Source organism: Argopecten irradians, chromosome 7 (genome assembly GCF_041381155.1).
Source record: "Argopecten irradians isolate NY chromosome 7, Ai_NY, whole genome shotgun sequence".
In the NCBI taxonomy this organism is placed as follows: domain Eukaryota; kingdom Metazoa; phylum Mollusca; class Bivalvia; order Pectinida; family Pectinidae; genus Argopecten; species Argopecten irradians.
This window is the reverse complement of record NC_091140.1, coordinates 5507361-5524042: the sequence shown is the minus strand read 5'-3', so window position 1 is coordinate 5524042 and position 16682 is coordinate 5507361. Positions and strand designations below refer to the sequence as shown.

General features: G+C 36.8%; 1 protein-coding gene across 1 annotated transcript in view; it reads left to right on the top strand.

The window, feature by feature from the left end:
• The first annotated feature begins 615 nt into the window (after positions 1-615).
• The window catches only part of LOC138326817 (uncharacterized), a 35202-nt gene continuing 19135 nt past the window's right edge, over positions 616-16682 (top strand). The window contains exons 1-2 of the mRNA XM_069272819.1: positions 616-753; positions 2898-3114. Of these exons, the coding sequence (XP_069128920.1) occupies positions 616-753; positions 2898-3114 (355 nt within the window). The remainder of the gene's footprint in view (positions 754-2897; positions 3115-16682) is intronic.

The following is a 16682-nucleotide window of genomic DNA, read 5'->3' as shown; positions in this document are numbered from 1 at the left end:
ATACTACCTTTGCAATTTTTTTTTGTTATATATCGTGCTAAGTTTTAGAGAAGAAGTCTTTTATAAGGAAATTAGAGTTTTTTTTCAATGTTAAGCCACTTTTCATGATATAATACTTACCATAACTTTAGAATTCAAATACACTACATACACCAATTTTTATAGCCCTGAAAACCTAATATTTAAGAATCCCGTCTCCCTACCGTACCTTATTTCGTACTCGACGAGAGTATATATAATGGTGTCCCTTCCTAAAAACGTCTATGTAGCCACGAGGCCAAATGACTGAGGATGAAAGGGAGGGAGGACAGAAGAGTGGAACCCCATAAAGTTATTGTTAGTTTTACATCATGTAAATTGGTTTTACATTGAAAAACCTCAATTTCTTTTCAGTAATACGCTACCATAACTTTAGTACGCGAATTTGTCTTACCGTAATGGAGAGCCGAAGCCAGGCAGCCCAGTCAAATGGCAAATGTAGGGGACAGGCCCCATGCAGAGAATATAAAACAGGGTTGAATTAACAAAGGAAAAAACGGACATACCTCCCCTTGGAAAGAGGTGCACCATTGTGAAACCTGCTCGCATAAGGTTAAAAGACCATATATGTATATAATGTCTACTGAGGAGGAACAGTCACAGACTGAGTCATCACAACTGGGCCCAAGGAAAACAGTCCATCAGAGTGGAAGGACAGAGACCGGAGGTGAAAGTAGACTGACCACGCCAAACGGCAGAAGACATGATGTCCTGGTACAAGGACCTAAGAAATCGCAAGGGCTCTAACCTCATGAGCCCTCACCTTTCATTTCGCATGAGATTGATCATTAGACGGCTCATAAGCAATCTTGATCACCTGACATATCAATGTGAAGATCGACTGGGAGGAGATATCCTCCTGACCCTGTTTTAAGGTCCCGACAGGAACAAAGCATCCGATAATTCTCCCCAGATTCAATAGAGACTGACAGGAAAGGCATTCTAATGGAATGGAGCGAAAAACTTGGTTCCCAATTTTTTGGCCAAATTGCAGGATCAGTGAGAAGGGTAACGGCAGAGCTACCTCTTGCCCAGGAAATACGCGAAGAGCGAAAAGACAATGCATAAATATCACTTCTCCTGTGGCCTGAGGCAACAGCAAGCAGGAAGACAGTCTTAAAAGTTAAAAACTTTATGGAGACCGATCCTAAAGGCACATTAGAAGCCGAAGCCCCCATTTGTGTCTTAAACACGAGTTCTAGGTTCCACTGTTGAGCTGACGTTAGGCCTGTCCAGATTGAACCCCCGAATCAAGACAGACAAAGAAATGAAGATACTACCTCTGGTCTACCACGGAAAGAAAATACACTGGCAATAGCTGTGCGATAGCCTGCAATAGTACATGATTGCGCTCCCTAAACAACAAGGAGAAGGAAACTCGCAATCAGCTGGACAGAGGCCATGACCGGATCAATCTTCCTGACGATACACCAATCAAAGGAGATCGTCCAGCGTGACTGGTAGACGGCAGAGGAGAAAGACCTTATTGATCGGGCGATACGAGCTGACATATCCGAAGAAAAGCCTGTCTGAGCTAGGACTCCTGAATCATGTCCAAGCGTGAAGGTAACGTCTGGGGCCGATTCTAACGAAAGACATTTGCTTTTGGTGGGAGAACCAGAGGACAAGCCACCCGAAACGACAAGAGCTCCGAAAAACCAGGGTTGCCGCGGCAACAGTGGCCCTATCAGAAAGAGGGAGTAATAATGCTCCGGAAACTTCTGTAGAACCCTGCTTCCACAGCCCAAGCCATTTGGTTTGGAACGGAGACAAAAAGGTTGACAACTGACTATTGAGAAAAGAGGCAAAAAGGTCGAGGGATATAGATGCCGTTCTGTCATAACAAGCTGGCGCCGCCTGGAGATTATCCGTCAGAACATTTGCCCTTCCTGGAAGATGCTTGACTAAAATTGTAAACTGCATTTCCTTATAGATAGGAATAATACGGAAATACGGATAGCGAGGGCACAAAGGACGTAAGCTGATGTCCCTGTCTCTCCAGATAAGCAGCCACTGTTGAGTTGTCCGTAGCCATGCAGAATCCTCTAAAAGGTCTGCAGAGAAAACAGAACAGCCATCATCTTCTGCATGTTCCCCAGACCACTCTATCGACTGGCAATGGATGTCGAGGGAAGCCCCTAACACTTCCATGAACGCATCCATGAACATGGTCACGGTGGGAGCTGGCATGGACGACAACGAAACCCCCTGAAGAACATTTGTAATTGCCTTTCAGAGTACACCACCGAGCAAACCCCTTGAGTTGAGATAACACAGAATATTTAGAGACCAACGAATTTCGACGAGGGACCGGCCGATGAAGGTCAGCGGAAAATATCTGGCCTTCTCGAATTTGGAAAGGTGGAATGACAATACTATGAACCGTGTGGGAACGGTTTCCCAAGAAGACAATGTTTTAAGAAGGGGCACCTCATACTCTTTAAGCCAACTTTAAGCAAAAGATTCACATGTGTTCCGATCCACAGATTCCCGAACTAGATTGATCATTAGCTATTCGTCGACATAGTTGTGAACATTTCTTCCCTAGAGTGCAGAAATCACACTACAACCAACAGCAGTTGATGGGACACCAAGCTCCCAACCTCTTGCGGATCAGAAATATTCTGGAATAGAAGCCGAGTGTGTAGTTCATAATAGGCACCCCTCGACCACGCCCTTTAAAAGCATGGTCCTTACTTCCTCCCGGATGGAAACTGCCTTCTCCGGATCCCCCAAAGGAGGGAAAAAATACTTACTTTGACACAAAGTGTGGATGCCGCAAGTATGGAATGCCAAACCGCTCCTTCACTACAGAAAAGGCTCAAGAGTCCTGTGTGATATTCTTCCATTGACTCCAGAAAGAAGGTGGACTGACGATCTCCTACAGGAAGATGAAAACGAGTAATATCGAGACCTTCACAGATGAAGAATTGTTGCCTAACCCAAACCCTAATTTACGAGAGGAGGACTTGAATCTGAGACTGGCTGAATTATCAAGAACAGACCTTTCGATTCGTATGGAACGATCAAGGACGGAGAAACGAATCAGGAACTTTTCGTCTTGTCCCAGTGAGGGTTTGTACTCTTCCTACCCTTCCCAATGTTACCCTTGAAATAAGGCTTTGACTTCGGTTGCATATAACAGTAGGAGCAGAATTTCTAGCCTTCTTCTTTGGTGGTGCTGACCTCTGTGAGGTAATGGCCTTCAACCTCTGAATTCTCTTCAAAAAGGGAAGAAGGGACCACGTCCTGCTTCAAATCAGAACAGAAGGAAGAGTGAGCTCTGAGAAAGGGTATTTAACAAACTGGACAGGTAAGGTTCTTCGACAGTTTTCAAAACAGAGAGAAGTGCCTAGCCAACAAGACATTGACGAGCAATGACACCTTCAAAGAAGCCAATGCTCTCAATGTCCTGTTCAGGGCAGAAGTATTCTAGTTTATATATGACATTATGGACGGAGAGACGCAACATCCTCTCCATCTTATGGTGCTCCTTGGAGCCGAACGCTACCTGGTTCACTGACCAAGTTTCCCGAGTTCAACACTCAAGCATAGCTGGCAAAGAGGACGGCAGTCTATCGTGTATTGCATAACCAGGGTCTTGAACCTTTGACCAAAACTGAGGTGCAACAGGGCTAACCTAAGCGTGCGAGATGAGGAAAAATTCTTCTTCATAACTCAAGTTAAGATATGAATGCCATTGACCACTTTTCCTTGTTAGATAAACACCAATCAAATTGTCCAATGAAAATATCTAGTAAACATCTTATTACACGTGGGAATCATAATAAACAAACTCAACGCATTGGTCAGTAAATGCACGTGAACTGAATGTGGAATTTGAATGCGTTGGGCTAAAAGGAACTTGGGCCTAATTCCTAGATTCGTATGATCTTAAACGGAACTCGTGCATGGTTTGTCGACTCCGTTTCTAAGCTATATTGAGTTTTACTGTGATTATATGTTCCTAAAGGTTCCGAAGACGACTACTGTAAAATGCTAGAACACTGACACGTCAAAAAAGGAACCGCTCAAGGTGCTTTGCGATTAAGAAAAGTAATATCTTGACAATGAAATGTATAATTGAAGCTCTGATTTCGAAATGATTGATGACAGTATAGTACAAGAGATCTTAGAGGATTCTTGGCGCCTACCAAAGAATGATGTATGTCTGACGAAAGAGGAATATTTTCTCTGCTTTTTAAACTATAAATATTAAAATCCAAGATAGCTGCCTCTTGGCCATCTTGTTGTTTTTTTTCATTGAGTTGTATGGCCCATTTGGGGCTATCTTGTTGATAGATCGGTTCAAAAATGCCTTATACGCAACTAGGAACCTAGGGGAAACCAACCTCTGAAATTTCAGACAGATCCCTTTGGTGCTTTCTGAGAAATAGAGATAAACATCTTCAACTTCCAAAATCAAAGTTGTTTCTCTGTCGGCCATCATGTCGATTGGCCCTAAAATGTAATATGCAGAACAGGGGCACTAAGGTAACCTACATCTGCAATTTAAGACTTCTTGGTAACAAAAAAAAATAAAAAAGGACAGGCGGACGTCCGGACGGACGGGCGTACAGACGGACGGCAGATAGACCGATAACCTGATTACTATAAGGCACTCGTATTGCGATACGGGACCCTATTAAGCATCAGGATATTCATTAAAGTCTTTAAAGGCAATGTATAGGCCAACATCGGCTTAAACAGAACTAGGATCTGGGTCCTAGATCCGTATTATATTAAACAGAACAGAACAGGTTTCGTTGTCGGCTTCGTGTAAAGAAATCTACACTGAAATCATTTTAACTTTGATTACATGTTCCTGAAATTTCAAAGACGATTCCTGTAAAATTATATCTTAAAAAGTCACATCTATGCAAGCGTCGGCTCTAAACTGACCTCGGGTCTGGTTCCTAGTTCCGATCAAATAAACGGAACTCGAATATGGTTCCTAGTTCTGTTTGAGCTTAAACAGAACCCGGGTCTGGTTCCTAGTTCCGTTTAAGTTAAACGGAACCGGGGTCTAGGTGTCAAACCCGCTGATGAAATTCTGTGTTAAATAGATTGATTCTATGTTGTATTATTCATGGAAGCTTTAAGTTCGATTCCTATATTACAATGGTAATTAAACATCTTATTAGAGGTAGAAATTCTAATAAATGGAACTCGGCTGGTTGACCAGTATTTGTGTTAAACGGAACTCGGGTCTGGTTCCTAGTTCCGATTTAGTTAAACGGAGCTGGGGTCTAGGTGTCAAACCCGCTGAAGAAATTCTGTTATATAGATTGATTCTGTGTTGTATTATTCATGGAAGCTTTAAGTTCGTTTTCAGAATTACAATGGTAATTAAACATCTTATCAGAGGTAGAGGTTCTAATAAACGGAACCCGGCTGGTTGACCAGTATTTGTGTTAAACGGAACTCGGGTCTGGTTCCTAGTTCCGATTTAGTTAAACGGAGCTGGGGTCTAGGTGTCAAACCTGCTGAAGAAATTCTGTTATATAGATTGATTCTGTGTTGTATTATTCATGAAAGCTTTAAGTTCGTTTTCAGAATTACAATGGTAATTAAACATCTTATCAGAGGTAGAGGTTCTAATAAACGGAACCCGGCTGGTTGACCAGTATTTGTGTTAAACGGAACTAAGGTCTGGTTCCTAGTTCCGTTTAAGCAAAACGGAACTGGGGTCTAGGTGTCAGATCTGTTTAATAAAATCTGTGTTATAGAGATTAATTCTCTGTTGTATCATTCCTGAAAGCTCAGAGCTAGATTCCTTTATAACATATGTAATTCAATATCTTATAAGAGGTAGAAATCCTAATAAACGGAACTCGGCTCATTGACCAGTAAATTTGTGTTAAACGGAACTCGGGTCTGGTTCCTAGTTTCGTATAAGCTTAAACGGAACTCGGGTCTGGTTCCTAGTTCCGTATAAGCTTAAACGGAACTCGGGTCTGGTTCCTAGTTCCGTTTAAGTTAAACGGAACTGGAGTCTAGTTGTCAGATCCGTTTAAGGAAATTTGTGTTAAGGAGATTAATTCTGTGCTGTATTATTCATGGAAGTTTTAAGTTCGATTCTTGTATATAATATGTAATTGAACATGCAGTTAGAGGTAGGAATCCTAATAAACGGAACTCCGCTCGTTGGCCAGTATGTTTGTTAAACGGAACTCGGGTCTGGTTCCTAGTTCCGTATAAGCTTAAACGGAACTCGGGTCTGGTTCCTAGTTCCGTTTAAGTTAAACGGAACTGGAGTCTAGTTGTCAGATCCGTTTAAGGAAATTTGTGTTAAGGAGATTAATTCTGTGCTGTATTATTCATGGAAGTTTTAAGTTCGATTCTTGTATATAATATGTAATTGAACATGCAGTTAGAGGTAGGAATCCTAATAAACGGAACTCCGCTCGTTGGCCAGTATGTTTGTTAAACGGAACTCGGGTCTGGTTCCTAGTTCCGTATAAGCTTAAACGGAACTCGGGTCTGGTTCCAAGTTCCGTTTAAGTTAAACGGAACTGGAGTCTAGTTGTCAGATCCGTTTAAGGAAATTTGTGTTAAGGAGATTAATTCTGTGCTGTATTATTCATGAAAGTTTTAAGTTCGATTCTTGTATATAATATGTAATTGAACATGCAGTTAGAGGTAGGAATCCTAATAAACGGAACTCCGCTCGTTGGCCAGTATGTTTGTTAAACGGAACTCGGGTCTGGTTCCTAGTTCCGTGTAAGCTTAAACGGAACTCGGGTCTGGTTCCTAGTTCCGTTTAAGTTAAACGGAACTCAGGTCTGGTTACTAGTTCCGTTTAAGTTAAACGGAACTCGGGTCTGGTTCCTAGTTCCGAACTAGGAACTAGGAACTCGCAACCAACTTCAGCCCTCCGTGAAGGAGACAGTCTAGATCAATTATCTCCTTAGGTGGATCAGGTGTTACAAACTATAATTTAAATACATTAATGTTTATACATATTTTGAAATGAAAAAAAAAACTCATATAACAACAGAAGGTTACTCATAATGTCGTTTATCACATAATCCGTCTGATATCCTGTGATTTCGCCCGTGTAATATTTTTTTGCATTTCACCAGTGGAATATGACCTTGAGCGATTTTCCTTGGCTGGAATTTCATTACGACGTCATGACAGCGAAAATAAAATGACGTCATGAAAAATGATGTGACATAAGGATTTCAAGGCCGCCGGAACAAAAATAGCGGCCACCGCTGGATTTTCACAAAACCTTTTGACGTGAGATTCTTCTCAATGCAGGTTGATGTAGTATGTACGTGATAAAAATGTGATAAAATTTTTATAAAATACGTCTCGAAGAAAAACCTCATATGAAATGAACACTCAATTAAGATCTTAAGTATACAAACATGTGTACTTATTTTTTTACTACAAACATATTTTATTTACCAAAAGACAAAAGGAATCAGACATGAGTTATGACAACTTATGAAGCTATCTCCTTACAAAGTTACATAGACAATCAGATTACAGCCTAAACTGGTAACATACATTGACATCAAAAACGATAACTGACATTAACATACAGATTATTTATATAAATATTATTAAACATGTTATAATCTTCTGCTGGATCTAATGAAAATATGCACTTTACTAAAATCATCACAATTTACTTCCAAAGACATATGTTCATTTCCAAACAATAATAAATCAAAAGATAATGGTATATATAAATCTAAATTATTTAATAATTTAATTAGATCTGTGTGAGCAGATTAATATGTTTGACATTAAAAAAGTAGTGATAGGCATCCTCACAATAGTAACTAAAGCTTAAACAGATTGAGTCTGGGGACAGATTAGCGTGGTAGAGGTCGTGCTTAAGAGAACTGCATTTGTGTCCTAATCTGGAATGAAGTATATTAAGTTTTCTATCCCCTTGTATGAAGTAGCGGGATACAGGAAGAGGGAAGTTAGAGAACAGTTCTGATTTAATAGATGTGAAATGCATTGATCTGATATCATAATCAAGAGAGAGTTCCAAATTATTACAAAATATGAAGGAAGAAAAAACATATTAGTGATTGAAAGCATAAAATTAGTAATGCTAGAGTATGGGACCTTGTCTATTTACACCAACAGAAGTAGGAAGTGTGTTTGATAGAAAATTTAATGTGTCTATCCATTATATAAATCAACTGCAATTTACATCTCTCTCTTCTAAATGAATGAAATTCAAGACCTGTTTCCATATATAATGAATCGTTCCTAGCATATGATGGTAGACCTGTAACTATTCTAGCTGCCTCACGCTGAACCTTTTTCTAATTTTCCTAAATCACCCAAAGTACACCCATCCCAAACTTCACATGCATATTCTAAAACGGGTAATATGTAGGTTTATAGATCTTTAATATATCATTACGCTTCAACATGTATTTAAGCTTCCGTAAAACATTTATCTAAATTTAAATTCTTTATTTATATGATCGGACCATTTTGTATCAAAGTTAAAAGTTACACCGAGCTGTCTATTTGTATAAATTCACACACACTATTACACAAATTTTAAACTCTAAATAAATGCAGTGATCATAAAATAAGGTACATATATCATATTTAATATATACATAAAGCATACAACACGTTATAAAGGACAATGAACACTTACGTGTATTGATGAACAGGTCATACATTAAGTATCAAATGTTGTCTTAACTTTACTATGTATAAGTATGAAGTGTTCAGATATTTACTAATCACATGCTAAATATCATAAGACTCTTTTATATGTAGGTATGAAGAAAACTGTCGTACAAACCAAGGCTTGTGGATTCATATTACTCAAACGTGCAATTTCATTATAAATAAACACAATTTGATTCACATGAGCCCCGTGGTTTAAAGCCAGACTGATGTCTGGTAATTATAAAAGTATTAACAAGGTAATTATAAAGATATGTAAAGATTATTCTTCAATCAGAATACCATCGGTAGAACAATAATTTCCGTTATAAAACGCATTCATATTACTTGTAGCTTGTTTCTAGCTCGATTTTACCGATCCTGATTCTAATGATTTGTTCAACAGTATTTTCAAAGTAAATGTGAGGGAAGTATTGATATTGTACGAATATGTTAAGTGAAACTATAGCACGAACGATACATACATGTACATGTATATGATATTTAATTTGATATAATTTTTTATCGTTATCAAATATAAAAAAAAATCAATGGATAGAGTGTTTCTCGCGTAGGATCGTTTATAAGATAAGTTATCATTCAGTTGACGTTTTCTGTTAAATAATCATATTTATAAGGTAGGAGGTGGAGAGTTGTATCTAACTTTAAAGTCCACGCCAATAAATAAGGACATCAACCATTATGTCTGCATGGTTTAGTCACTCCAATCCCTTTACACTAGGATTTCATTTTTAAAATACATACAGTCACAACTTCTCATAAAAAACTTAATAGTGAGCTTAGTTAGGAAACTCTGCCAGAGAAACAGAAATACATTTATGTCAACATGATGTATGAATCAATGCACAATATATCCCCCACAGTATTTACAATATATACTAATTCTTTTTTATGATTATCTCTACTCTTTTTTCACTGCCAATTCTGTATTCCGTTTGGTTAAAACCGAATGAAAATATCACTTTGGGCTTGGGTATCCCTGACCGCTTTGCTATTATATGATCGTTGACCAGGCCTCCACATTTTCCTGACAAATCCTTTGACACGATTTGACAGGTTATTCATTTAATAATACCCGGTGGATGATGTGAATTACAAGTTTTTCCAAACCCTTCCACATTTACTGTTATTGCTATAAAAGCTCATTAGCACGTCCACCTCACCCACCAACCCGTGTTCTTATTATACGATTTTACAATTGCGTGCATCCCATTCTGCGATCGACAGTAGCTAGAGTAGAGAGGAGACGGACAACCTTCTTACCATTTGTTTGGATTTTATAGGTAGCAGTTAGAACCTCGCCTTGTCGCATGTAAACAGTCTCACTGGGACCTACGGGGGCATACTTTATAAGTACAGGCATTTTCCTATTAGACCGCAGTGTTCCTGTAAGATGCATTTTGTATGTCCCTCGTTCAAGCAATTTCGTTTGCTAGATCCAAACAGTAGAGAAAGCTGTCGCAATCTACATGATACCCCTTTTCCTGTAAATTACTACGTTCTAGGGGATCTAACACAACTCGAGTTTCCTGATTCTTTCCAATAGGAGAAAGATGAGAAACCTTTCAAAGACAACAACACATCAAATCAGATCAAAGAAGAATCCGGAAGTGGCGAGCTTTCCATCGTCAGGGATTAATATCATTGGTGAATATAATGACAGTGAAAGTAACCCCTGAAGTATGGAGTGAGAGCTCTCCGTTAAATGATATGGATAGTTCAGTGATGATACGCTGACCTGATCCTACGGCTGGTATAGGTCATTATCACGGTGGCGTGGTCATGCAAGGCCTTCTCTTATTTAGTTTATAATCTTAGAATTATTTTTTTGTCTTTATGTTTGTCTCCCGCTTCCTTTCTTCACCATTGAAGGTAGATCAAGCCAATATGTGTTTTAAATAAAATCCTTTAATTATGGTACGGAACAACATATAAAATACCGATTACTTATGATATGTATATTCAGTAAGAAGTTCACCTGTTTGCAGTAAAATGTGTTTACGTTTAGTTGCATTGCCCTGCAGGTAGGGCGTTAGAATTGTACCTGCTGCCCCTATTGCATGATCGTAAAAGGCGACTAAATTTAGGATCTTATCTTTTCTCTTCTTCCTAACTGACTTTATCTTTCCTAATGCCTCCCTTGGTACCGCCTCACTTTTGGCCTTGAGTTGAGCGTTCGCCCCTGTGAGGAAGGCGCTGGGTTCTGTCCCCTGGCCGAGAAACACCAAAGTCTATAAAAGTGGTAGTTTCTGCTCCTGCTTGGCGCTCAGCATACAGGGAGTAGGACGACTGGTTCCCCCGTTGTCAGTATAATGTGACCAGGTTGGGTGTGTTGCTTGGTGTCTTTGGCGGCCTGTTTCAGTGATATAGCACTATAAAAAGGGCAACAGTTCCACTATACAAGAAGACACAACATTAATATACCGCAGTCTCCCAAAACACGCACCTCGCACAACATACATACAGCACACCGCATACATGGGAGGTCGTCCTTCCATGACCATAGCTGTTAATAGGACATACATTAATCAAACAAACAAACATCACTGACAGTACTAGTTTGTGATGTAATATTAGCAATGATAATTGAGAATGCAATAACACTAGTTAGCCACTGGTCTAAGCATTAGTTTAGTTAATCGCGGTTAACGGTCATACATGTATATCTAATATCGATTGAAAAACATCATCCACAAATAACGATAGTTCCCGTTTCTTGCGGAAGGCCGATTCCAGTGTTTGTAACAGGTATTATTGCTAATATAAATCCTGATGGACCAGCATACATTAACTCATAACTTGAAAGAATTTTTCACGGCTCATCTACAAACACCATGCCGTCATTTTCTTTACAAACGAACTACTAGGTTCCAACAGCCGAACCATTCTATAAGCCTTTGATAGGTCAATGAAATGCAGTGCGAGCCACACTCGATGTGTGCCATGGAGTCTCACCTCGTCCTGATGAAAATAAAACCATGCATTACAAGGATTCGGCATTAAAGTAAAGACATACAAATAAACATGCTGACTTACCTTCAACTTTTGCTATTTCTTCTAACCTTCCTCTCTTACTTTTCGGTTGGATTGTTTTCTGTTTAAAAGAGAGAGGCGTAAAGAAGAAATTAAAACTAAATAAATGATGAATTCAGACTATACTTTGACAATAGTAACATCTTGATATTCAAGATACATCTGTACCATTTGACCACCAAGTTTTGCAGTGTTAGAATTTTATTTATTTCCTATGTTATTGTCCGTATATCACGTACTAATATCTTCGTATGTTCTAAATATACAAGGTTATGTAATGATCTTTTCAGCTTTTTGTAGCAACAATTAAAATTAACTTGTCTATGATTATAACTGCTATATCAATATTCAATGTCGGATATCTATAAATTAGGAACATGCACATTTCAGTGTTAGTGATACGGTGTTACCGTGGCGCTTACCGTACGGATCGGTTTTCTTTCACATCGGTTCACACAACTTTATTTTGTTGCTTTTCCAATTTACATCTTCCACTTATAAAGAGCTACGTGTACTTGTAAACATATTAAAAATAACATGTAATAATGGTTGTGATTTTTTATTTGGTGTGTTTTGAAGTTGTACAAAGACAACATTTAAAAGTGATTATAGCCAAAACACTTAACAATCTCATTTCCCTAGGGGCAAAATGAAATAAAATATTTCGAAATGTTTTATGTTCGTTGAAATTCATGAAGAACAAAGACATTTTTCAGGAAAAAAGTAAATCCGTTCAGGTTACATTTTATTATTTTTATGAATGATTTATTCACCTACATGTATAGTCAAAACCAACTTTAGATATGATCCAGATTTTTGTGCTATGTATTTATAACCGTACAAAATACGTTAAAACACATTCATAGATCCCATCAGCCATACAAGCCGAGATAATAATCATAATAAACGTTTAACACAATGTATAGACGACAAGTCTATTGTCCATTACCTGGTTTAGTCACTAGTCACACATTTGGGGTACCTGTAGGAGAAATTTGCACCCAGATACAATATAAACTAGATAAGAATCATTCTGTAAGCTTATTCAGCAGCATCAATATCGTTTAAGTTGATCATGAAGTACTTACATAATTTGTAACACACGATTTTTTCAAAGTTAATTATTCTGTCAAAGTAAAATTGCTGAGTGAATTTGCTATTATCTATATTGTAAGAACTGAAGCTTGGATTTTTTTGTACTGTAAAGTAAAGGGAATTTTAGAAATATCAACCCATTTCAAATGATTCAATAGAACTAATTTTCCCATCTTCTCCTCCCGGAAGTAATGTGTGTTTTTTCGTTATATTGTACAGATCAATATGAAAATATTTAATGTTAGTAGGGTTAAAAGGATATTCAATTTCACATATTTCAGAGGCAGCTTAATTCAGATATTCTCTGATAGCAGAAAAAAAACCAGTGATGTTCCACAAAATCAGTATTAATCTGATAGATTTATGTGAATTCATCAAAATTGTAAGAAAAAAGCAATCGTGCCACTATCCTTCAATATGGGTTCCCGCGAGGTATTTTTCAACCACGAAACCGAAAAAATTATTACCATATACATTTCTTGTGGATTTATTAGAGGAGAATCTATAAAATGGTATCAGGTACTGCAGTATTACTCCACAGCCATTAGTTTTCTCAGTCGGATCTCGAAACGAATGAAATGGGTCATCGGCATGGACATTCCATTTAGTTAATTTAGGTATTTTAGTTTTATAATTAATAGATATACAGTAATGTACTTGAAACTTGATAAAACATATGCCGATAAACAGCTGATAACTAGATCTCTCTCTCTCTCTCTCTCTCTCTCTCTCTCTCTCTCTCTCTCTCTCTCTCTCTCTCTCTCTCTCTCTCTCTCTCATATATATATATATGTACGTAGCAATGTAGCATTAATGAAGTTATGAAGCATGAAAGACATCCTTTATGACAATATGCGTTAGTTATGTAACACAACCTGACAGCCATTAATTTTGTAGTTATAGATAGTATAGTGTTCTTAAACTTGATATATACAGAAGACAACATCGCCTAACTAAGTTAGTTTAATTCCTTGATGCCAATTATATTCGTCACTAATGGTCAATTATGTATGTAGTATTGCCTAAGCATGATTTAAGATTTATATACATATAACCAGCAAGTTATTTCTTTATAAATGAAGAATCTCGATAATGAGACCATTTTAAAGATACATATATTATATAATGCCATCACATATCACTCACAAATTCATTGTTTTTGTCCGCCATCCTTTGCGCACAACCCCAAAAAAAATTAGCAATTTCAACTTTTCCAAAACGTCTGAATCAGAATTCTGCGCTTATTAATGGTCTAAAGGAAAACAAAATTGTGAATTACATGTTTATTGACACATAACAATTGACCTAATTCGCAAAACTCTTCTTCTCAACTCACAGATAATACTCTTTTATTAATTAAAGGGTTATACTTCTTTGCAAAAATTGTACTCCAGGGGTCTTGCATTTTCCTCTGGGGAGGTGTTTACTATATTAGTTTATATATGAAAGCACATTATTGAGCATTATTACTTGTCAATAACTATTAGCAATTTAGCATGAGATTGTATTTTAACAAAATATAGTTTTATTTGGCTTGGTTGACGTCTAGTAGTATGTATGCTAAATGTAAATATCTTAACATGTTTCCTTTAAACTACACTTGTATTCAATTTCACTGAAAAAATATATTTATTTACTATCTATCGTGCTTTGTTTGTAAAAGTTTTTGCAAAGTTAGCTGTTCTTAAATCATTGTTTCCTACTCATTGTGTGAAATATTCCAAACATTACTAAATACTTGACAAATAATTAACGTCAACAGCGCCAGAGTTTCAACCAACCCTGCTTGTGTAGCTTTCTTAGGTCGCCAATTATGTTGATGAGATATCTCTTAATACTTTCTTTTATAACAAAAACATCAATTTGTAATAATTATGTGTTAAATATGTGTATTTTTGCATTCAAACACTCTGTTAACGTCTGAATAAAAAAAATGTAACATGTGCAATTGTTGTTCTTTAATTTGACATTACAAGTGTTTCAGTTGTTGAACTCACCAGAGTGCATAAAACTGGTTTTATATTAACTTGACTCAGGTAACATTAATATTTCCTCATAGATTGAAGGTTCTGCACTGAAATGCATTATGTGTAAATATAATAACTGGACCTGTACAAAATATGTGAAAATAAATCAATTTGTTAAATTCTTTACGACGAAAACAAACAACTACTTGCATTAAATATGTTGTTTTCTTCCGTGAATAGTTTATATCCTGTCTTCTTTGAGTCATTGACTTATTTGAAGTTATACTAATACCATAACCGTTTACTTATCTGAAGTTATACTAATACCATAACCGTTTACTTATCTGAAGTTATACTAATACCATAACCGTTTACTTATCTGAAGTTATACTAATACCATAACCGTTTACTTATCTGAAGTTATACTAATACCATAACCGTTTACTTATCTGAAGTTATACTAATTCCATAACCGTTTACTTATCTGAAGTTATACTAATACCATAACCGTTTATTATTTGAAGTTATACTAATACCATAACCGTTTACTTATTTGAAGTTATACTAATACCATAACCGTTTACTTATTTGAAGTTATACTAATACCATAACCGTTTACTTATTTGAAGTTATACTAATACCATAACCGTTTACTTATTTGAAGTTATACTAATACCATAACCGTTTACTTATTTGAAGTTATACTAATACCATAACCGTTTACTTATTTGAAGTTATACTAATACCATAACCGTTTACTTATTTGAAGTTATACTAATACCATAACCGTTTACTTATTTGAAGTTATACTAATACCATAACCGTTTACTTATCTGAAGTTATACTAATACCATAACCGTTTACTTATTTGAAGTTATACTAATACCATAACCGTTTACTTATTTGAAGTTATACTAATACCATAACCGTTTACTTATTTATTTTTAACACTCGAATCAACTCCTATCACCCAGAGGTAATACCACTTCAATACTTTCAGTACTTTAATTATTAATACCATAACTATGACAGGGGTGTAGTTATTAAGCTTTCGCAAAGAATGACAATTAAAAAGAACTATAATCTGTACCTGATAAAAAATAAGTGGATCAGCTGCTAATAAGTGACTGTAGTTTGGTGGGTTTTTTTATTCTGGTACTCCGGCTTTCCTCCTTGTTTTATTTCCTTGTTAGTCCTTAAAGATGCTCCACCGTCGACAGAGTATAAATGATACTCATCATTTCAACAATCATTGGTGTTTAATAGTGTATATGTATGTCTAGTTAATTTGTTCGTGTGTTTGTCTGACCTAATGAAATCATAGCTGAAAGTATGTCCGTTTCATGTACAATGTCTGTCCAGTCTGTCCGTAAGGATATATGCATTGGTAGATGATACTCATTGACAGCTGATATATATAACTTCAGTTATAGTAACCCCTGGAGTATCGAGGATGCTTACGTACATAAAGGTCGTTCTTCATCATATACGTAGCTAAACAGCATTTGAATATAATACAAGCTATATATTGTGTGAAATATTACAATAATTAATAATGGGGAATATATTTGACTCTATTTGCTTAGTATAAGATGATTAAATTACGATAAGACAAGCTTTCGTAATATTGAACCCAAAGTTCCAAAATGTGCTGTGTGCGATAAACCGTATCGCAGATCGCAAAATTAGACGCACGCTGTTTTAGTAGGTAATGCGATCATTCATTTACCGTAAACAACGTTATTTATCAAAAGTTTCAGTTTTTGTCAGTCACATTTCACACATCACCGTGGCACATCGTGTTCGGATACTGCACCATATATTGCTGCCGAGAGGCAGCAACATCTTAAATTTCCATTTAAAACAAAATAC